This window comes from Lactuca saligna, chromosome 7, assembly GCF_052625555.1.
Source record: "Lactuca saligna cultivar CGN05327 chromosome 7, ASM5262555v1, whole genome shotgun sequence".
Taxonomy (NCBI): domain Eukaryota; kingdom Viridiplantae; phylum Streptophyta; class Magnoliopsida; order Asterales; family Asteraceae; genus Lactuca; species Lactuca saligna.
Window position 1 is genome coordinate 4,557,050 of NC_136423.1, and position 23,920 is coordinate 4,580,969.

The following is a 23,920-nucleotide window of genomic DNA, read 5'->3' on the forward strand; positions in this document are numbered from 1 at the left end:
AGTCGTTTTCTAGAGCATCGTCGGGGCAAAGTTTGGTTTCCGATAAGTGTGGGAACGAAGCTTTCCTTCGACTTTGATGGCCACCGACATAGCATGATCAATGGATCGGGGTTCGAGCAACTGGATCTCCGATCTTATGTCTTCTTTGGACCATTAATAAATTAGCCCAATATCACCTCATCCGAAATATTTTTAAGTGGGGTAAGTAGTCCAATAAATGAACGCTGATATTCATATACCGATCCAGTTTGAATCAGGGATAACCATCGCTGGTAGAGCGTACCTGCGTAGATGGGTCGGAACTGATGAAGATAGAGCCTCTTTAGTTCGTTCCATTGCGTTACTGGTCTTTTTCCGTGTTCCCATTGAAACCAAAGGAAAGCCTCCCTTCAAGAGTGACCACCACAGCCTCCATCTTGTCACTCTCCGAGAGTTTGTAGAAGTTAAATTACCGCTCTGTTCTCAAGATCCATCCATCCGGGTTTTCTCCGTCAAACAAGGGCATTTCCAACTTCCAGTACCTGCAATTGCTTCCGCCCTTCTGGCCTTCACCCCCATCGTTCCCAATTCTTGCTCATCCGGTGTCACTGTGCGATGTTCCACTGTAACCTTTCAGAGTTCCCTCCATGGATATTACCGGTGTGCCACTCGGCTTTCCTTCCCCCAGAGTTTTCCCTTGGTTACTCTTGGCAATAGCCCCCAAGATCTCCTCGAAACTCTGTTCCATTTTCAATTGATTCTGATCGATCTTCAACTGGATAAAAGCTATTAAGTATGCTTGGTGCTGAATCTTATGACGTGGTCCTCTAGTCGATCGTACAAGGTACCTAACTCCAACTCCAATGATTCCACCCTCTTAAGTTTAGCTCCTCTAGTCTCTTTCCTTATTCATCCTTTCTCTCCAGCCATACTTCAGGCAATTGCTCTGATACCAATTTGTTATAGACTAAGCAATAACAAATTAACAATGAATGAAAGACTCAATAATGTGTATTACTGCTTCATAAACGGGTAATGGATTACAAGGAAATAAGATAGAAAAATAGTAGTAGCTATTCGAGATGCTACAATCTCCTAAGAATAATGATGATGTATTTCCAGTCTCCCCCTTAATAGGGCACAAATGACAGCTGGGATTCCAAATTCCCAATTTCCCCTGCTCCCCCATTATCTTTGCAGACCTGCTGGACGGACTGGTGGTCCCCCTTCCTTTGGAATATTTTTCTGTTTATTTTTTCCTTCTGTATGTGAATTTGAGTGGTTGGTGCATAACAAAGTCATGATTTCAAACCTTCATACAAACCAAATTCAAGGAAACATGAGTAGTAAATATAGTTGTAAATTTTTTTTTTTTTAATTACATGATAATGCATTGATTTTATTAAATTGTAGTTGTAATTTTATTCTAGTTTTTCTGATTTGTTCTATATTTTATAATTTACTATATGATCCAAATCTATACAATTAAGATGTGAAATTAATAGCAAACATAATTATGTTAAAATAGTATCTCATAATAATCCCTTATTTTCAACTTACAAGGTATATGAATGTCTTTGAGACTTTGACTAGTTCTTTGGCTGATGTGGTGCAGATGCTCCTAGATTTATCAAAAATAATGTAAATTTGTCGATATGTGTAATCTCGTATTACTCTACCCAAAAGGTAACCGTGTCACCAAAAAATTGCATTTAATAAAATGTATATACACTATAAAATCATAAATTTAATGAACATTACTTGATACTTGATTGCTAAATTGTTCGAAATATGATGTCAGTTTAGAGTATTCGTCATGCACTAGCTGCAAAATCAATGTTCTAACAAATACAACAAGACACTCAAACTGAGTCTATATCAGATAACTTATTAAATATGTTATTGAAGACATGCTGCATGTCATCAACTTTCACTGTCTCTTACACCAAGACCAATGAAAATGCATGATTTTTCTTAATTGTATGGATGATAAATGAGCCACAAAATACTCCCCAAAGCGCAAACATGTTACAAGGCAAAAAGTTCTCTTATCAAAAAAGTGACGATAGTGATCTATCGGAAATAGCAACTCCTCAACATCAAACAATGTATGTGTTACTACCTCATTACAGAACAAATATTGACATAATAATGGGTAACCTTCTACACCCACCGATACATTGACCACCGACCAAAAAAAGATGTCCTGGAAAATGTCGCGGGTGTCGGGGTAGGCAACAACTTAGCCATAGATTTCAAACGCAATTTATGTTACATGTTGTAGTGAGAAACGCATTGTAGATATCGTCATGCTGCAAAAATTTACAAATTAGGATACCGTTCAAAATAAGAATTTTATGTGTTCTAGACTTGTTCTTCGTGTTGCACATAAGTTCTTCAAATTTGGGACTAGTCTTCGTATTCCGGACACATACTACGTACGTGTTATGGATACGGTTTTCTAGGTTTGTATGTGTCTTAATTGTTCCTAATACAAATATTTCTCACACATAATGCCTAAATAGCAACCGTAAATACTTCAAACAGAATATTTTATCTAACTACACACTAATAACACTTCATTCTGGATATTAACCTGATCAAATAATCATGCAAAAATGAAATATGCTTAAAATAATGTAACATTGAACTCTTACTATCAGAAGACATTTTCTTCAAATAAATTTAACTCTGAAAAGTCCAAAATGAAATCCCTTTTAAGTATGTAAAGAGAACCACGGTTCACCATGCAGGTAACACAGTCATATCAGATTCGAGATGCGGCGTTCCAAACTTGACAGTTAGTTGCTGAAATAAAAATGTGAGTTATTTTCTTTAAGATGTCGTAAATATATGTGTTCAGTTTAGTTAATTTCTATAAAAACATGGTTGTGGTATATTTGGCTAACACACCCTAAATTGGGTTAATGGGTTTCAAAAATAAAAAATACATTTAAAAGAGTTTCTCCCCAAATCTATCATCTTTGGATACATGAATCGCTATATTTTTGTGTAAGCAATTAATGCAAGTTGACTACAGTCCAGTCCAGCTTGCAATTCGCCGATCGCCGGTACACCATTTTCTCTGACATGTCTTTTTACACACACACACTCTCTCATCTGAATAGCAATTTCTCTCTCCATGATTATTGCTCAAAGCCTGTTATTGTTCTTTATTCTTCGATTATACTGTTGTTCTTTTTCTAGGTTTTCCGATTCAGATTTACAGAGAGAAAATGGTGAGAGCGCCATGCTGCGAGAAGACAGGATTGAAGCGAGGACCATGGACACAGGAGGAAGACGACCTTCTGATCGATTACATCAACAAAAACGGCCATGGAAGCTGGCGATCTCTCCCTAAACTCGCTGGTACGTATCTCGATCTTCGTTTTTTCTATCTTCTCGATCGGAGTTCATACCAGTTCTTTCTGTTGTTGATGTGTTGCGGATTTTATGTCCACGATGGAATCAACGCGATAAAGTTTAGGAAAATCTAGTACGATTTTGATTCATAGTTAATGTGAAATACTCGATATTCAGATTCCTCAAAATGCAAAAGAAAAATCAAAGAGCAAAACAGTTTTATTGAACATTCATGATGAGCTTCTTAGGGTTGGGTTTCACAGTAGCATACTGCCCTGTTCAAGAACAGTTGAGCGCTTAATCATTTGCGCGGGGATTAAACTGGTCTGATAAATATATAAAAAATACACATCTTTTTTAAGATTGCGTAAACATTGGGTTGCAAGTCAGCTAACAATCGAGCTCGATTTGAGAGCCCAAACTCTGAAACTATCCATCAAAACTTGGTTATTAAATAATAAACCAACTTCCCCAAACAATTAGAAAGTGTTAATCCTCTATGGGTTTTAGCAACCTTATTACATAATTCAAATTCCAAAGTGTATTTCTAATCCCATAAAATAGACAAATATGAAAAATGCATCTCGACATCAATTGTTTACAACATCTCTTCTTACATAAAGAAAGTACATATTATAAAAAAACCTCAAGCTACATATTATTTAAAAAATTATTAAGTTTGGAATTAAGCTAAGTGTGATATTCTTTAACTCAATAAATTATCAAGAAAAATTAAATCGAACCAACATAAATAATGAGAAAAACACATGTTACATGGACCGTGAAACAACACGTGATTTAGATGCAATAAATACATTTCAAATAATCACGCAAATGCTCCATTTGTATACACAATACCATCATGTGAATACATCATACATGTATATAACAAAACAATGAAGGAAAAACAGTATGATCACTTAAAAGAAAATACTCATTTTGAAATGTACCAAGTTTTGGAAATCGGTGCCAACTCACTTTGTTTGTTGGATGATGATCCAAAACTCAATGTCGATAATGTGGTTTTTTCCACAAGTTTTTAAATACAACTTTATATGTTTATTTCTTGTTAATATCTTTTTGTGTCATTTTATATGTATCATTTATATTGTTATAGTTAGTTTTTACCAAAGAATATTACTTTATTAGTCAGATTATCAGCTACTAGGATCGATTGTGTTTGACACAGATAAGCTTAATTTCTATTCTCACGTTTTTTTTTCTTGTATAAATATTACTAATTTATATAAACTTTTGAGTGTTATATGACCAGATCTCAATTTTTTTTTATAGAATTTTATCATTCATTTTATTTTTGTAAATTTGATATTTTTCTAGATGCTCAGTTGGTTTTTAATTATAACTCTAAATGTCTTTTTATGCCATTTTATATTTTTTATCTAGCTTCTCTGCTAGTTTTTTTTTTTTTTTTTTTACCAAATGATGTTACGTTTATTAAGCAAAACCTAATTTTTCACCTAAAAGCTAGATTTTTAACTGATATGTCCAATTGATGCATTTCAATTGAAGATATCATTCGACAACCAATTTTATTGAATTTCCATATAAATAATAAACATTGAAATATTAGCTAAAGTGCAAAACGTTTTTATTATGATAACCAAAATGTGAAAATTGCTATATTGAACTAGAGAAGAAGGTGTTTTGTTTTCCACATGAAAATTTATGTGTCTTATCAACTTTAATTAATGATTAATAATGATTAAAAAGATAAAGTTGGTTTACCTTGTGCTTTATATATAACCAAATAAAAAAATTATTACACTTATTTAAAATAATAAATGCATGTAGTTGTATTGGATGTTGCCAAATTTGATCCTATTATAGGAATAGTTTGTACCATTAATTAAGGTAGTATTTGGCGTGTCAAAACTAACTTAAAAACTAGCTTATTTTTTGGGTTTTTTTAAGTTGTTATGTTTAGCAAACCAAAAAGTAGCTTGTAAGTTGGTACTTTAAAAAACTACTTAGATTAGTTTTTTAGGAGTTTTTTAAAAACTTTCCAAATATACCCCTTAATTAATTATAAAAACACATTTAGTTAAGTGTTCTTTTATGTCATTTCATATTTTTCAGCTGATTTTACTAAACGTCATTTTTATCAGCTACCTTTTTAGCTATCAGCGAGCTTTTCAGCTAGTACGCCAAACATAGTCTAAAACAAATTTTGTAAAGGTGTATAATACTAGATATAAGTGCGTTATTATTTAAGATAAATAAATAGTTGGATGGTGACAGGTCTTCTTCGTTGCGGGAAGAGTTGTCGTCTCCGGTGGACAAATTACCTCCGCCCAGACATCAAACATGGTTCCTTCACCCTCGAAGAAGAAAAACTTGTCATCCAGTTACACGCGATACTCGGTAACAGGTGGAGATTTTATATTTTCTTGGTTTCTCGCAATGTTATAAGTCTAACAGCACAAAGTACAACAAACCTTAGCATCCTCCTCTCTTTTCACTTTTCAGGTGGGCTGCAATTGCTGCCCAGCTACCGGGAAGAACAGATAATGAGATCAAGAACTTATGGAACACTCACTTGAGAAAGCGTCTCATGTCCATAGGCATCGACCCACAAACACACGAGCCGTATACATCAAAACGACTCCCAGCTGCCTCCCGCCACATGGCGCAATGGGAGAGTGCCAGGGTGGAGGCCGAGGCAAGACTCTCAATGGAGTCTTCTTCTAAAATAACCAGCACCGACCATTTCCTAAGGATTTGGCAATCAGAAGCCGGTGAATGTTTCAGAAAGATCAAGGGGAAGTCGGATTGCTTTAGTCCGGCTTCCCAGGCCTCAGTCTCGATTTCTGGCACTACTGAACCAGATTCAAGATTCGAGGCCACAACTTTCTATCATGGGTCGAGCCCAAGTGAAGTGGAGGATCCATCTTATACCGCACTTGAGTCGTTCTTTGATTTCCATGACCACAATGATATGAGCTTCTTAGAAGCTCACTTCAAATAAAAATCCCTTTTTTTTTTTTTTTTTGCTCTGGGAACCTTCCTGTGTTGGTTGTGAGATCGATTTTTTCCCAAGTCTTCAATGTATTTTAATGAGTGGTGAGTGGTGACATGTTGTAGAAAAAACTTGATATATGTATAAATGATTAAGCAATTCGTTCACAAATTACAGAGCTGTGTTCTTCCTATACAACACAACAAACACACGATGATAAATAAAACAACATCAACTTACAAAGTTGTAGGTTTTAGGGGAATAGTTTAGCCACCAAAACATCCAAGGGCCTTTTTTGGAATGGTACCAGTAGCACGATATTTGGCAGCCAACTCCTCTGTTTTCAAGTGATCTTCACTTTTCTTTGCCTCAACCATTGCTCTTTTTTCTTCCGCTTGTTTGTGAATTAAACCCACTTTGTTTTTCATCTTTTCTGCATATTCTGCTTTCTTCTTGTCAAATTTCTCCTGCTCATTCATACAAAAACATATGACATCTGGTAAATAACAAGCATTATGGCGGATACAAGTAGCATTAATTAATTGTTAAGGAGTACCTCGATTTGTTTCAGCTTAGCTTCTACATCTGCTTTCTTTGTGTTTTCCCATGAAGTTATAGCGGATAGCTCCTTCTGTGATCTATTGATCCATTCATTTACAAAGGAGCAAAACAATTAGCTACACAAACTTAGAAAACAATGGCAAATTTGTTAAAAGTTAGGATTTGGAAAGCTTCATTTTCGTGACTTTTAAGTCATTCTTTATGCATTGAGTAAAAAACACTCATGTATAGCTTATTGGATTAAGTCCTACACTTACTTGTTTTCCACCTTTGACTTTTCACTTTCCTCCCATGCTTTGATGAAAGACAATTTCTTCTCCTTATCAACCCCAGCCAATGCGATATCTAAATCATAACAAAAAGATTAATACAATCTCATCTAAATAAAACATAAAAATTAACACATCTGTATAGAAACTTTTTTTTTTTTTTTTAATGGAAATCCATGGAGTTATGAATGGTATTTGATATGGAACATGCTTACCTCTATCAAGAGAGTTCTTTGAACTTTTCTTCACCTCAGGAATTGGAGTCTCTGTTGAATTTAGATTCAAGAAAACAATTATAAACTTAAATATTAATAAAAACTCAGAGCCAGGAACTACAAATCATATAATCATGTTTTGTATTGCCTACCTTTCTTCATTAGAGACATAGCAGATTGAAATGGTGAAACTATAAGTTTCTAGTTCTTTCTCAGTATGCTAATACTAAAATGCACAAAGACAATAGGTTCTTAATATGATGGAAGATTATGCTCCAACCTGTAAAGGCAACGTATTCTTTCCATACAGATTTTTTTGACTATTTTATGCAATAAGGACTAATTTGTGGGGTAACAACCACCACCTTTTTAGTTGTCGCATTATTGAAGCAAAATTTAGGTAAAAAACTTTCTAAACAGAGAATTTATCCTTCTTTTCCAAAAGTTAGGGTATCAAACATATCTGTTTCGAACCCTTAGAAGCACCTTGTGGTTGCCATCGACATATGACAAAGCTACGGGTTATAACTATTGAATCTCAGGTTCAATCAATTTGACAGAATGATTATCAAATTGTAGTTCTCTCTCAACCTGATTAAACATCAACTTAATTCAGTTATAGATGTTGAACCTGATTGTAAAAATCGAGAATTCAGATTCAAAATTTTGACAGAATAATTATTGAATAAGAGATCTCGAGTAGTGTAAACTTGACACTAATTCAGCTGTAAAGCTGATTTAAAATCGTAAACGATCAAACAAAAAAGCGCGACTCTAGATTCAACAATTTGACGGGATAGTTATAGAACTTATAATTCTTCGAACCTAATTCAACAATAACTGGTTAACCTAATTGAAGAATCGTAATTAATCAACAAAAAAGAAAAAGCGAGAACAAGAGTATACTTTCAGCAACGGCGACTGCCTTTGAATCATCGGCCTTTGTTTCAGGTACAGTTGGAGGATCCACAGGCTTCTCCGGTGCGACGTCAACAGGAACCTCGACCTTCGCCGGTGCCAATTCCGGTTCGACCTTTGCAGGTAGCTCAGTTGCCATAAATAATAATTGAGCAAAATATCTGGCTCTAACTGTTGGTGGTGAGTGTGTATTTATCGGCGGTGATTAATGAATTGGGTGTATAGGCGGAGTATTATATGGGATGCGGAGGCCGTGTGTGAGCCGTTGAAATGGATAATGATGATCGGAGTATGGAGTAATTGTATGTGTCGCTTTGTTTGCACTCTCACTCTGTGTTGTTGCCGACAGGTTAAACGGGTAAATCACGCGGATTAACTCTCCCGGCCCACTGTTCCGTTCTACTTTAACTCGTTTTCCCTGTTTTTTTATTTTTATATCCGGCTTTACCGACATGAAACTTTTTTTTATTATTTTTTATTTTTTATTATTATTTTTTTTTTTATAGTTACTACGCTTTTATTTGAGTTTTTTAAGTGGTTATATTTGACGACCTACAATATTTTTTATAAAATATATTTTTAAAACTATTTAGAATATTGTTGCAAAAGTTTATGATTTTTTTGTTATTCTCTCAAAAATGCATTTCATTAATTATAAAAAGCTCATTCCACCATATTCATTCAGCCAAGGTGCAAAATGTGTACCATATTATCTAAGCCGGGAAAATTATTATTTTGGATGTTTAAAACACCATATTACATGATTAATAAAACGATGTATATATTTTAGCCTTTTTGCAATAAGCTTTTTTAAATGCAAATAGATAATTATTAGAGATGTCAGATATGAATAATCTCTGTTTTTTTGGGTACCAAGTTACCAACTAGGCAACTACCATATAGGACTGGGTGATGCTCACGTCGGCACTGTCCAAGCCACAACCCTCTTCCCATCTTTACTTCATGCATACCGTCTATGCCGATGTAGGATTGTTTCTGCGTGGGTGGGTGGGTGTGTTGTAGGAAGGATGTGAAAGTGATAGTTTTGTTGTCTTAATGTAACTTTATTAAAATATATGATAATCGTAGTTGTAGCATAAGTTATTGCAATTGAGCCAAATTATTATTAATTTGTGTTGGTTGATATGAACAAATAAATACAGAAAATATTAATTTCAATCAGAAATAAAATAATTAGGAATCTAAGATCAAGTTGTCAATTTAGTCGTGGTCATAGACTCAAACATGTCATCTCATATTCACAAGAATAATGACCAAACACACCCATGTCTTCATCATGTATTCTCTTTTATATATATATATATATATATATATATATATATATATATATATATATATATATATATATATATATATATATATATATATATATATATATATATATATATATATATATATATATATATATATATAGAGAGAGAGAGAGAGAGAGAGAGAAAGAGAGAGAGAGGTTTATTTGTTTAAACTAATTATTGTGTTATTGTATGAGTAAATATAGGTCAATCATTTCAAAAGGGTAAATATGTAATCTTATATTTAATTAATTATGTTAAATATATAAATCAATTAATATCCCTTTAATTTAGGGGTATCAGTTTTAAAACCCAATTTCTAGTTCGTCTCTTCCCTCCTCTCTTCTATTCATCGACTCTGGCAGATTTAAGGAGGGCATCGTAACCTGCGGATCATGTCCCCGTGGCATCGTGCCAGTCACCACCTGTCACCGGCGGATCAATTGCTTAAATCAATATTATTTGACTAAAATACCCTTCTAGTTAAATTAGATGTTATTTTTCGATTATTTTTAATTTAATAATATGTATTAATCAGTTTTTTAAAATAAGTAAAATGATTGGTCCATATTTATGCATACAATAACATAATAATTACTTTAAATAGAATAACTTGGGCCTATATATATATATATATATATATATATATATATATATATATATATATATATATATATATATATATATATATATATATATATATATATATATACACACACACAAGCATACAATAATAATTGTTTCTTTGATATGTATTATCTATTTCCTCACGGCAAATAAGTTTTTTTTAGAACTGATATCGAAACATCTAAAAAATAAGTCTAAAAATTTCATTTTAAATCATTAATAAAACCATAATTATCATTCAACATATAAAAATCATAATCGCGTATCTCAATAATATCATAATATTTGTCAGATATATCAGAGTATAAACATTCCAGACTGAACAAATGGTGTGTGCACTGCAATCATCCCGAGCTCTTCCCTTTGCTACCGAAAGTACTTGAAACCAAAACTAAAAATTGTAAGCACGAAGCTTAGTGGGTCTCCCCAAACTACCACATACCATACACATAATCACATAACTTGGGCCTTGTCCACTACATCGGGCCCCGCCCGGCATCAAACGAATCCGGCATCGGGCCCCGCCCGACTTCGGACTGAAATCCGTTATAGATATAAACATATCAACAATGCATATAACATAAACACATGAACATAACTTGGGCCTAGCCAACTACATTGGGCCCCGCCCGACATCAGACCGAAGTACGGTATACATATAACATATCAACAAACATGTAAGATAACACATAACATAAACATATAAATTAAACCTTCCTCGGGCTTGCCCCCACATCAGACCGAAATCACACATAAATATAAGTAAACATTCCTCGGGCTTTCCCCGGCATCAGACCGAAGTCTGGAACACATAACAACACATGCTAGAATCACAAAGACATCAACCATAAAGACCTTCATCGGGCCCTGCCCGATATCAGACCGAAGTCTAGAACAAGTAAACATATAAACTACATCGGGCTAACCCCGACATCGAACCTAAGTCCGGCACATGCTAACATATATAAACGGGCCGACATTGTGCCTTCGACCCATTCCTACTGGAAAAAAACTCACCTCAAACTGCTGAAGTCCCGCAGACAAAACCTTAGCTGTTGGATGATAGATTCTCGAATCTGTCAACATCAAAATAACACCCAATTAATAATTGGGTCTCAATACATATCCATAAGTCCATGCTTGGGTTAAAAGACTACTTTACCCCTAACTTAGCTTGATTCAAGCCCAAGGCCCAATCCAGAGGCCTAAAAGTCTAATAATGAATCAAAGCCCAATATATGGCCTAATTTTCTAAATTGGGCCCAAACCACTACATGGTCTTACCTTAAGGCCCAATCCTAGCGGGCCTAATGAAACCCTAATTGGTCCAAAGACTTGGCAATCCAATGAAACCCTAACTGGTGTAACATCCAAAAATTTAAGCCAAATTTTTAACTTTTCCATTCATTAAAACCAAATAGTATTATACAAATTGTTTTCAAAATATTATTCATCAGAGTGTCCCAGAAACAAAATCATAAGGATGAGGAGCGGTACAGTCACACCTTTACCTTTCCACGATCTCCTGATGTACTTGAAACAATAAACAGAAACTGTAAGCCCAAGAGCTTAGTGAGATACCCCCAAAATACCAATACTACACTGATAATACCATACCAATAACATATAACAACAACATGTATACTTGACCTTTAGCCTGACTGGACCGCCTTGTAAGGCCTATAGTCTATCTAGATCTATCCCAAGCCTTCGGTATGACTGGACCATCATGCAGGGCCCACAGTCTATCCGGACAGCTCATCGGGTGTGTTGGCCTTCAGCACAAAGCAGGACCGCCTCAACCCAATCATCAAACAAATAATCATGTGCATATAAATAACATATACTAGCATACATATATCAGATATAACTATCTCACAGATCATCTATCATATCAATCACTTATAACCAGAATACTGACCTAACCAGGTCACTAACATACCGTCCTAACAGATCATAAAGCATAACAACGTCCTGTCTATTCGGATACCGATCTAACATATCATAACCACATACATCATACTATAATCAAAATAACAACCTAAAGGGTCGCCCTTGGTGCCTTAGACCCTAGTGATATAGTGATGATAACTCACCTTGCTAGCAACTCGGAATAATAATGTCCATCCCTCCAGATATAGCTTCAACCACCTCGCTGTAACGACCCAATTTTCATGTCCAAAAATTTTAATTTTAAAATATTACTTTTAGAAAACATTAATAAATAAAAGCATTGTTTGTTCACGCCATAACACGTCGCAAACCATGTTTTAATATTCGAACCATACAATCCATCAAATATCAGAGTATACTCCCAGTGAATCTCGTAAATACGGAAACCAAAAAGTGTGTGTGTGACATGCTGCTACCGCGCCGGCTCCTTTCCCCTAGCTGAGGAGGTACCTGAAACCAAAACTGTAACTGTAAGCACAAAGCTTAGTGAGCTCCCCCATAATACCCCATACTATACAGCATATAACAAATAACATGCAATTAGGAGATACGGGCCCCGCCCACACTCGTGAGGATACGGGCCCCGCCCACACCTCACTTTCTGAGAGATACGGGCCCCGCCCACACTCGTGAAGATACGGGCCCCGCCCACACTTCGCTATCTGGGAGATACGGGCCTAGCCCACACTCCATTCTCGGAGGGATACGGGCCTCGCCCACACCCAACCGTCAACACATATCATACAAGTGTCACGCAGACAACAAGTATAAACAGTCCTATCATACTGGTATATATATCACAATCAACTCGACTAATAGATACGGGCTCGGCCCACACTATAATACTAACGTCTCATCTATACGGGCCGGCCTTGGTGCCTTAGACCCATTACTAATGAAAGGAAACTCACCTCGAAATAGCTGCTGGTCTGTGTGGGAATTGATCACCTACTACTGCTGCTGCTGCTCCGGAAACTCCCCGGCTGTAATTCCCACAATATACTTAATCATACACTGCTAACTGTCCTTTGGGTAAAAAGACCATTTTACCCCTGGTCTAGCCCTAAGTCAAATCGAAGTCAATTATTAGTTTACCCGACTCGCCGAGTCCCTAGCAAACTATTGTCCTGGGTCCCTGATTCTACTCGTCGAGTTGGGCTATGACTCGATGAGTTCATCTTCTAAACTGACGTTCACCCTCTTCATCCTACTCGCCGAGTTGTATGAACAACTCGTCGAGTTCATCTTCATCCGAAGAACACTTTATGCTAAGACTCGCCGAGTTGTATGAACAACTCGTCGAGTCTGTTCTTGATCTATGAAGATTGCCTTGGACTCGCCGAGTCAGGGCATTGACTCGCCGAGTCCTATCATGGGTGAGTTCAGCTTCCAACTCACCGAGTCACCCCCCTGCGACTCACAGCTCAACTCGATACATCTCAAAGGGACCGGTTCAGTGACTCGCGACCAGACTCGTCGAGTCACATAGATGACTCGCCGAGTCGCAGCCATGCATCCATTAAATACACCGATTTGCTCGATTCCAGTCCATGCCATTCACAGATCTGGGCTTCTAGGACACAAATCACACGTAAAGTTTCCAACTTTACGTGTAGATATTCACCAATATGGATTTTAAGGCTCAAAGTGCACCAAAAGGGGTAGATCTAGGGCTTTCATGCAATATGACCCCATAAAGGCATCAGATCCAAGTTCCAGGGACTAGATCACGCCTAGATCTAAAGGCTAACAACTTATTATCACCCACAAAGCACAAACAAGCTTGGGGAAGAGCCCAAGGAGGACTCCAATGAAGCAAAAAGGGATTACAAGCTTGAAAACAGAGGGGAAACGAGCTATACCTCAAGGAATACGTTGAAATGACACAAAGATGGCTGATCTCCTTCTCCTCTTCTTGATCTACTCCTCTTTCTCCTCAAAACCTCCAAGAACACACCAAGAACTCTTCAATCTCACAAGGGAATAAGGGAAAACGATGTTGGGGGAGTTCTGGGGGTGAATGGGGACGAGTTGGGGCGGAATGAGGGTTTAAATAGGGAGCAAACCCCTGAAACTTAGGGTTTCATCCAACAGCGGTGACTCGCCGAGTCCAGGATATGGACTCGCCGAGTCGCCAACTTAAACGTGTCCTGGGTCTCGTCCCTACTCGGCGAGTCGGACCTAGTGACTCGCCGAGTCCAAGGCTAAAATTGGGCAATACTCAAACAAAATTCACATACCGGAAACCAGGTGCTACAAATCTCCCCCACTTATTTTAGACTTCGTCCTCGAAGTCTGCTGCCCGGTCCTGAAACAGCTCGGGGTAATGCTCCATCATCTCGTCCATCGGTTCCCAAGTCCATTCCGAACCCTTGTGGTGCTGCCATTGCACTTTTACTAGCTCTACCCTCTTGTTTCTCAACGTCTTGGTCTTCCTGTCAAGTATTGCGACTGGGCGCTCAATGTAATTCAAGCTGTCATCAACCTGAATATCCTCCAACGGTACTACTGCTGAATCGTCCACCAGGCACTTCCGCAGCTGCGAAACATGGAAGGTGCTGTGGATCTGACTGAGCTCGGCTGGTAGATCCAGCCTATACGCCACCTTGCCCACCCGAGCTGCAACCCTGAACGGCCCGATGAACCTTGGGCCCAACTTGCCCCGCTTCCTGAATCGAATGACACCTTTCCAAGGCGACACTTTCAGGAGGACCATATCCCCGACTTGGAACTCCAAGTCGGATCGACGTCTATCGGCGTAGCTTTTCTGCCGACTCTGTGCAGTCTGAAGTCTGCTCCGAACCTGCTGGATCCTCTCGGTCGTCTCTAGCACCACCTCGGTGCTTCCCATGACTCTCTGACCAACCTCACCCCAACATATCGGGGTTCTGCACTTCCGCCCATACAACATCTCAAACGGTGGTCGGTCAATACTCGCGTGATAGCTGTTGTTGTAGGAGAACTCAGCCAAAGGAAGATAGGTATCCCAGCTACCACCGAAATCCAGCACACACGCCCGCAACATGTCCTCCAAAGTCTGGATGGTCCGCTCACTCTGACCGTCTGTCTGCGAGTGAAAGGCGGTGCTGAAATGCAGACGAGTGCCCAACTCGTCATGGAATTTCTTCCAAAATCTGGAAGTAAAACGCACATCTCTGTCCGAGATCACCGATACTGGCACTCCATGCTGTGCCACAATCTCCCTGATATAGATGTCGGCCAATTTTTCGGCCGATATGCTCTCCTGAATTGGAATAAAGTGAGCACTCTTGGTCAATCTATCCACGATGACCCAAATCGAATCCACTCCCCGTGCGGTCCTGGGAAGCTTTGTGATAAAATCCATCGTGATATCTTCCCATTTCCACAGTGGAACGTCCAACGGCTGCATCTTGCCATGCGGTCTCTGATGTTCGGCCTTGACCTTCCTGCAGGTCAAACACCGCTCGACGTACCATGCCACATCTCGCTTCATGCAAGGCCACCAATAATCCGGACGAAGATCCCTATACATCTTCGTCGCCCCGGGATGAATGGAAAATCGGGACTTGTGCGCCTCCTCCATCAAAATCTAACGCACGCCACCGTAATACGGCACCCACACCCTACGGTGTAATGTCAAAAGTCCTCTGCCATCATAATCAAAGGAGGAAACCTGACCCACCACACGCTCGCTCTTCCGATGCTCCTCCTTGATAGCCTCTTGTTGAGCCTCCCGAATCTGCTCCAACAGGGGAGTCACCACAGTCATCCTCAAGCAGACGTCCCTGATTGGCACCGTCTTGCGGCTGAGCGCATCGGCCACCACATTGGCCTTCCCCGGGTGGTAAAGGATCTCGCAATCATAATCCTTCACCACGTCCAACCATCGCCGCTGCCTCATATTCAGATTCGGCTGGTCCATGAGGTACCTCAAACTCTTGTGGTCCGTGTAGATGGTACACCGAACCCCATAGTGGTAATGTCGCCAAATCTTGAGGGCAAAGACCACCGCCCCCAACTCCAAATCGTGCGTCGGGTAATTTGCCTCGTGAGGCTTGAGCTGCCGTGAAGCGTAGGCAATGACATGCCCTCTCTGCATCAGAACTGCACCCAACCCCGAAATGGATGCATCGCAGTAAACCACAAAATCCTCGATGCCCTCAGGCAGGGCTAGGATAGGCGCCTCACACAATTTCTGTCTCAGCATCTCAAACGCAGCCTGCTGCTCGGGTCCCCACCGAAAGACCACGACTTTCTTCGTCAGTCGTGTCAGGGGTACGGCTATCTTGGAGAAATCTTGGATAAATCTCCGATAGTAGCCCGCCAATCCCAGGAAGCTCCGAATCTCGGATGGAGACTTCGGGACCTCCCATCTCATCACGGCCTCGACCTTGGCCGGATCAACCAGAATCCCGTTCTGGTTGACGAGGTGTCCAATAAATTGCACCTCGCGCAACCAAAACTCACACTTGGAGAACTTGGCATACAAGCTCTCCCTCCTCAGGGTCTCCAATACCTCCCTCAGATGCTCCTCGTGTTCCTCCCGAGTCTTGGAATAGACCAAGATATCATCGATAAAGATTATCACAGACCGATCCAGCATCGGTCTACACACGCGGTTCATGAGGTCCATGAACGCGGCAGGAGCATTGGTGAGCCCAAACGGCATCACCACGAACTCGTAATGACCATAGCGCGTCCGAAACGCGGTCTTCTGCATATCCTCCTCCCTGACCCTCATCTGATGATACCCCGAACGCAAGTCAATCTTGGAGAACCAAGATGCTCCCTGAAGCTGGTCAAATAGGTCGTCAATCCTCGGAAGCGGGTATCGGTTCTTCACCGTTACCTTGTTCAGTTCCCGATAATCTATACACATCCGATGCGACCCGTCCTTCTTTCTTACAAACAGAATCGGGGCTCCTCAGGGTGAACTGCTCGGCCGAATAAACCTCTTGTCCAGCAGCTCCTGCAGCTGCGTAGACAACTCCTGCATCTCGGGAGGAGCCAACCGATATGGTGCTTTGGCTATCGGGGCCGCACCAGGAATGAGGTCAATCCTGAACTCCACCTGTCGCTCCGGAGGTATCCCAGGTAGTTCCTCCGGGAAAACATCAGCAAAATCTCGAACCACCGGGACCTCGCTCACGGTCGCCTTACCCGCCTCTCGGGTATCCATCACATACGCGACATAACCCGCGCATCCCTGCTGAAGGTAGCGCCTAGCCCTCGCTGCTGAACATACAGTGGGTCCACACTGCGGCCGCTCTCCATGAATCACTAACTCTCCCCCGCTTGGGGTCTTGACTCGCACTAGCTGCTGAGCGCAATCTATCACTGCCCCATTAGGGCTCAACCAATCCATACCAATAATCACCTTGTTCCCACGCAAAGGAATGGGAACCAAGTCTACCAGGTAACGCTCCTCAAACAGTCGCAGAACACAATCTCGAAACACCATCGATGCTCGCACCGATCGATCGTCAGCAATCTCTACCTCTAACGGGCAGTCTAACTCGCCTGAAGTCTCATGAAACCTCTTGCTAAGAGCAAGAGAAACAAACGATCGGGATGCACCCGAGTCGAACAATACCTGAACCGGGATGCCGTTCACATGGAACGATCCTAATACACATGTATACATACGGAGCACATATCAATATCATAACAACGTAAAATAAAAGATAGATGGAAGGAATCATACCCGTTACCACATCGGGCGCGACGCGTGCCTCCTTGGCAGTCAACTGAAATGCCCGACTCCTCACCACTGGAGCCTCTGCCTTGCCCTGACGGCCATCCGTGATCCGCAAGGTCGCTGGAGCCGGCGCCTTCACTGGCGCTGCAACTGACAACTGGGGGCAATTGGCCTTCTTGTGGCCCCTCTGGTTGCAGTGAAAACACAGCAACTCGGATGTCTGAATAGCTGAAGCTGGAGCAGTACAATCCCTGCTAAAGTGCCCTGTCTTGCCGCACTTGTAGTAGCCTCCTGATCCCATCCTACATATCCCCACGTGCGTCCTGCCGCATTTCCCGCAGCGGCTCGATCCTGAATGACCTTTCGGTCTACCGTCTGGTCCCTTGGGCTTCTTCCCCGAAGCCCCTCCTGCCTGACCGTCCTCCAGTTTCCGTTTCCGGATGTGCTCCAAATCTATCTCCCTCTCCCTAGCCCTGGCAATCATGGAGTCCAGGGTGGGGCAAGCCGAAAAACTAACATGCTCCCGGATGTCAGCTCGTAGCATATCATGGTAACGAGTCCTCCTCATGTCCTCGTCACCGGCATACTGGGGCACCAATAAAGCCCTCTCACGAAACTTGGCGGTGATCTCCGCCACGGTCTCTGTCGTCTGCCTCATGTCTAGAAACTCCCTGGCCAGCTGCTGAAGCTCGACCGCTGGTGCAAACTCTGCCCTGAACCTAGCCACAAAGTCCGACCAGGTCATTGCCTCGATTGCCGAGGCTCCCAACGAGTCACCCACCGACTCCCACCAATCCCGGGCTCGGTCCCGTAAACACCCTGCTGCGTACCTCACCTTCGACCCCTCGGGGCAGAAGCTGGTCAACTGGGCGGACTCAATATCCGCAATCCACCGCCTGGCGACAATGGGGTCCTTCACCCCATGGAAATCCGGTGCACCACTGCCCCTGAAGTCCTTGAAGGACAGTGTGCGAGATCCCGACTGGCTAGAGGCCAAGTCGCTCCTGAATGCTCGTAGTCGATCCTCCATCAACTCCACGATCCCTTCCTTGATCGAACCAAAGATGATGGGGGTCGACTCAAGGATGCCCCTAGTGATCTCCGACGTGATGAACTCACGTAGCCTCTCATCAATCGGCTCGGTGCCTGATCCCGAACCCGACCCCTCTCCTGACCCGCCATCTGTCGGTCTCGGTCGAAGTACCACCATTCTGCAAAACATCATAATAATCATTAGTGGTACTGCTACTTTCTGAGGGATCTCAACTACTTACAGGTTCCTTGGTCTCGTCTCGGCCTTCCTCGGCTCGGGTACGGATCCTATGCTTTCAGTAGTACGGGCCCATACTACCTTCCACATCTATCCGTACCTTCTCCGAGGAATTCCTCGACTCCACCAGCTCCCCTTTACTACTGCTACTCTCTGCTATTCTCATCCTAGGCTTGCCCTAGGGAAAACTCACGTTCAACACGACTGGTCCTCAGCTGCTGTAGGTCTCCTCATAATGCCAGTTAGCCACCACCTAAACACCATCACATGTGATAAGGACTAGATAATCCTTCAAGTAAAAAATCCGTCCCTACAACGGTTGGACTCAAACAAGAGCTGCGCAATAGGGCAGTTCCAATACTTTGGGATTATTCAACCCTGATTACATGTGGTGTGACGTGTTTACCTAGTGGCTAACTCCCATTACTCAGAATCCCATCAAGCACGAAGCAAGCAGCATTCGGATAAGGGAAAATCAGACTCAAGCCAAAACTATTCTTATAACAAGAAACGACACTTAACATAGGATGCTAAGCTCATACTATCAGGCATAACCTAAACAGGCTATCCCACTGCTGTCTACTCAATTCTAGCATGCAATATTCATAAAGCTGTAACACATAAGCAGGCACATAAGGCATCACTCCTAGATCCTTAGCCTATTCTAGCATGCAGTTCTACGTAAGCTGATAAACATAACATAAACTCGTATGGGTACTATGGGGAATACTTACTTGAGCTCGGCCGGTCGCGCACGTCACACACTTCGCTCCTTGTTATGACTCTTTTTCGGGTTTTAAAGAACAATTTCTTTTGGAAAATCTTTCAATCCCTCGATTTGAGTTCAGACACTTCCGAAGGCGTGTCCAAATCCCTCAAACCAGGGCTCTGATACCAACTTGTAACGACCCAATTTTCATGTCCAAAAATTTTCATTTTAAAATATTACTTTTAGAAAACATTAATAAATAAAAGCATTGTTTGTTCACGCCATAACACGTCGCAAACCATGTTTTAATATTCGAACCATACAATCCATCAAATATCAGAGTATACTCCCAGTGAATCTCGTAAATACGGAAACCGAAGAGTGTGTGTGTGACATGCTGCTACCGCGCCGGCTCCTTTCCCTTAGCTGAGGAGGTACCTGAAACCAAAACTGTAACTGTAAGCACAAAGCTTAGTGAGCTCCCCCATAATACCCCATACTATACAGCATATAACAAATAACATGCAATTAGGAGATACGGGCCCCGCCCACACTCGTGAGGATACGGGCCCCGCCCACACCTCACTTTCTGAGAGATACGGGCCCCGCCCACACTTCGCTATCTGGGAGATACGGGCCTAGCCCACACTCCATTCTCGGAGGGATACGGGCCTCGCCCACACCCAACCGTCAACACATATCATACAAGTGTCACGCAGACAACAAGTATAAACAGTCCTATCATACTGGTATATATATCACAATCAACTCGACTAATAGATATGGGCTCGGCCCACACTATAATACTAACGTCTCATCTATACGGGCCGGCCTTGGTGCCTTAGACCCATTACTAATGAAAGGAAACTCACCTCGAAATAGCTGCTGGTCTGTGTGGGAATTGATCACCTACTACTGCTGCTGCTGCTTCGGAAACTCCCCGGCTGTAATTCCCACAATATACTTAATCATACACTGCTAACTGTCCTTTGGGTAAAAAGACCATTTTACCCCTGGTCTAGCCCTAAGTCAAATCGAAGTCAATTATTAGTTTACCCGACTCGCCGAGTGGATCTCCACTCGCCGAGTCCCTAGCAAACTATTGTCTTGGGTCCCTGATTCTACTCGTCGAGTTGGGCTATGACTCGACGAGTTCATCTTCTAAACTGACGTTCACCCTCTTCATCCTACTCGCCGAGTTGTATGAACAAATCGTCGAGTTCATCTTCATCTGAAGAACACTTTATGCTAAGACTCGCCGAGTTGTATGAACAACTCGTCGAGTCTGTTCTTGATCTATGAAGATTGCCTTGGACTCGCCGAGTCAGGGCATTGACTCGCCGAGTCCTATCATGGGTGAGTTCAGCTTCCAACTCACCGAGTCACCCCCCTGCGACTCACAGCTCAACTCGATACATCTCAAAGGGACCGGTTCAGTGACTCGCGACCAGACTCGTCGAGTCACATAGATGACTCGCCGAGTCGCAGCCATGCATCCATTAAATACACCGATTTGCTCGATTCCAGTCCATGCCATTCACAGATCTGGGCTTCTAGGACACAAATCACACGTAAAGTTTCCAACTTTACGTGTAGATATTCACCAATATGGATTTTAAGGCTCAAAGTGCACCAAAAGGGGTAGATCTAGGGCTTTCATGCAATATGACCCCATAAAGGCATCAGATCCAAGTTCCAGGGACTAGATCACGCCTAGATCTAAAGGCTAACAACTTATTATCACCCACAAAGCACAAACAAGCTTGGGGAAGAGCCCAAGGAGGACTCCAATGAAGCAAAAAGGGATTACAAGCTTGAAAACAGAGGGGAAACGAGCTATACCTCAAGGAATACGTTGAAATGACACAAAGATGGCTGATCTCCTTCTCCTCTTCTTGATCTACTCCTCTTTCTCCTCAAAACCTCCAAGAACACACCAAGAACTCTTCAATCTCACAAGGGAATAAGGGAAAACGATGTTGGGGGAGTTCTGGGGGTGAATGGGGACGAGTTGGGGCGGAATGAGGGTTTAAATAGGGAGCAAACCCCTGAAACTTAGGGTTTCATCCAACAGCGGTGACTCGCCGAGTCCAGGATATGGACTCGCCGAGTCGCCAACTTAAACGTGTCCTGGGTCTCGTCCCTACTCGGCGAGTCGGACCTAGTGACTCGCCGAGTCCAAGGCTAAAATTGGGCAATACTCAAATAAAATTCACATACCGGAAACCAGGTGCTACACTCGCCTATACCCACAAGTGGTCCAATCAATAATTACTTAAATTACCAAAAAGCCCTTGGAAGGCACAAGACACTCCCTAGTTAAAGTCAATGTCATTGGTCGATGGTCAACAGTCCATGTTGCCCTATATGTTGAGTGCAACTTTCCCTCCATCGAGTCCCTACTGATTCAAGAGTTACTCGACTCAACTTGCCGAGTCAATACACGATCCAGTTCTTGGAAACCCAAACTGACTCGCTGAGTCATGTCCCAGACTCGCCGAGTCCACGTGGGACCAATTCGAACAAAAACCCTACTCGACTCGCCGAGTTATCTACCAGACTCACCGATTCTATACGAATACTCCCATGATCAAGTGATTCTAAACTATTCCTCTGATCCAAACAGTAGATCTAGGTCCCTAGAGTGCATTAGCAATGTAAAGTTGCTACCTTTACGTATTTGTGTGCCTTAAAATCCGAATCCAAGCTTGGAATGAAGCTTTACTCATAAGGAAGGGTTCTCTCATGACAATAATGAGAACTTTATGAACTTAGGACCCAAGGGAGGTTCAGATCTGAAGTTTTAACTTCAGATCTAGCTCCCACACAATAATCCCTTCATAAATAAGCTAAAGAAACCCTAAACTTTACACAAGAGAGATTCTAGAAGGGAAGAGATCAAGGTAATCGGTTGGTTACCTCCAAAATGTACCCAAACTGAAGTAGACTATGAATCCACACGGATTTCCTTGATGCTAGCCTCTTGGTCTACAAATTTCCTTCACTAAATCACTTTCCAAAGCTCCAAAACACTCACAAGGCTCACACACATGAAAATTAAGGGTTCTGGCTCTCAAGGGGGTGATAAAAGATAGTGGGAGGCGCTAATGGTCCATTATATAGGATGCAAAACCCCTGAAATTTAGGGTTTCCCCGCCAGCTCCTACTCGTCGAGTCCCCTTCACAACTCGCTGAGTTGAATCATTAAATGACGTGTCCCATCCCGCTGCTACTCGACGAGTCATAGCATCCACTCGTCGAGTAGGCCTTAAAACATGAAGCCTAAATTGAATAATAATGATACCTGGCAGTTGGGACGTTACAATTCTCCCCCACTTATTTTAGACTTCGTCCTCGAAGTCTGCTGTGGTGAATAACTCCGGGTAATGCTTTCGCATCTCCGCCTCTGGCTCCCATGTCCACTCAGATCCCCTCTGATGCTCCCATTGTACCTTCACCAACGGGACCTCCTTGTTTCACAGAACTTTCACTTTCCTTTCCAAAACAGCTACTGACCTCTCAACGTAATTCAGGCGCTCATCAACCTGAATGTCATCCAATGGTACCACTACCTTCGGGTCCATAATGCACTTTCGCCATTGTGAAACGTGAAAGGTGTTATGAATCTGACTGAGCTCATCCGGTAATTCCAACCTGTATGCCACTTTACCAATCCTAGCAATGACCCTGAATGGTCCAATATAGTGGGGATCTAACTTTCCCCTTTTCTGAAACAAATCACGCCCTTCCATGGTGAAGCCTTCTAGTACACCATATCATCGACCTGAAACTCCAAATCCGATCAGCGTCTGTTAGCGTAAATCTTTTGCTGACTCTGAGCGGTCTGCAGACGCTGTCTGATCTGCTGAATCTTTTCGGTAGTCTGCAATACTACCTCCATCCGACCCATTACCCTGTCTACAACCTCACCCCAACAGATTGGGGTTCTACATCTCCAACTATACAACACCTCAAAAGGCAGGGCACCAATACTGGAATTATAGCTATTGTTGTAAGCAAATTCTACAAGAGGTAGGTGGGAATCCCAACTCCCTCCAAAATCAATGACACATGCCCTCATATCCT

The 23,920-nt window shown here is 41.7% G+C and overlaps 2 protein-coding genes across 5 annotated transcripts; one reads left to right on the forward strand and one right to left on the reverse strand.

The window, feature by feature from the left end:
* The first annotated feature begins 221 nt into the window (after positions 1 to 221).
* Positions 222 to 6,493, forward strand: LOC145005001 (transcription factor MYB17-like). Of its 4 annotated transcripts, XM_078964031.1 has the most exons (5): positions 223 to 823; positions 2,733 to 2,800; positions 3,187 to 3,348; positions 5,602 to 5,731; positions 5,830 to 6,493. In XM_078964031.1, the coding sequence occupies exons 3-5, from the start codon at positions 3,216 to 3,218 to the stop codon at positions 6,326 to 6,328; spliced, it is 762 nt and encodes a 253-aa protein (XP_078820157.1). In that variant the 5' UTR covers positions 223 to 823; positions 2,733 to 2,800; positions 3,187 to 3,215; the 3' UTR covers positions 6,329 to 6,493. The 4 variants fall into 4 exon arrangements, with proteins under 4 accessions (XP_078820159.1, XP_078820157.1, XP_078820156.1 ...); XM_078964033.1 differs by lacking the exon at positions 2,733 to 2,800 and having other exon boundaries at positions 222 to 823; XM_078964030.1 differs by having other exon boundaries at positions 223 to 2,800.
* Positions 6,439 to 8,614, reverse strand: LOC145005002 (Remorin family protein). The gene is made up of 5 exons (XM_078964034.1): positions 8,271 to 8,614; positions 7,365 to 7,415; positions 7,138 to 7,225; positions 6,876 to 6,957; positions 6,439 to 6,786 (listed from the first exon to the last, which is right to left on the reverse strand). Exons 1-5 carry the CDS (start codon positions 8,419 to 8,421, stop codon positions 6,586 to 6,588), a joined length of 573 nt encoding a protein of 190 aa, XP_078820160.1. The 5' UTR covers positions 8,422 to 8,614; the 3' UTR covers positions 6,439 to 6,585.
* Positions 8,615 to 23,920: the final 15,306 nt, after the last annotated feature.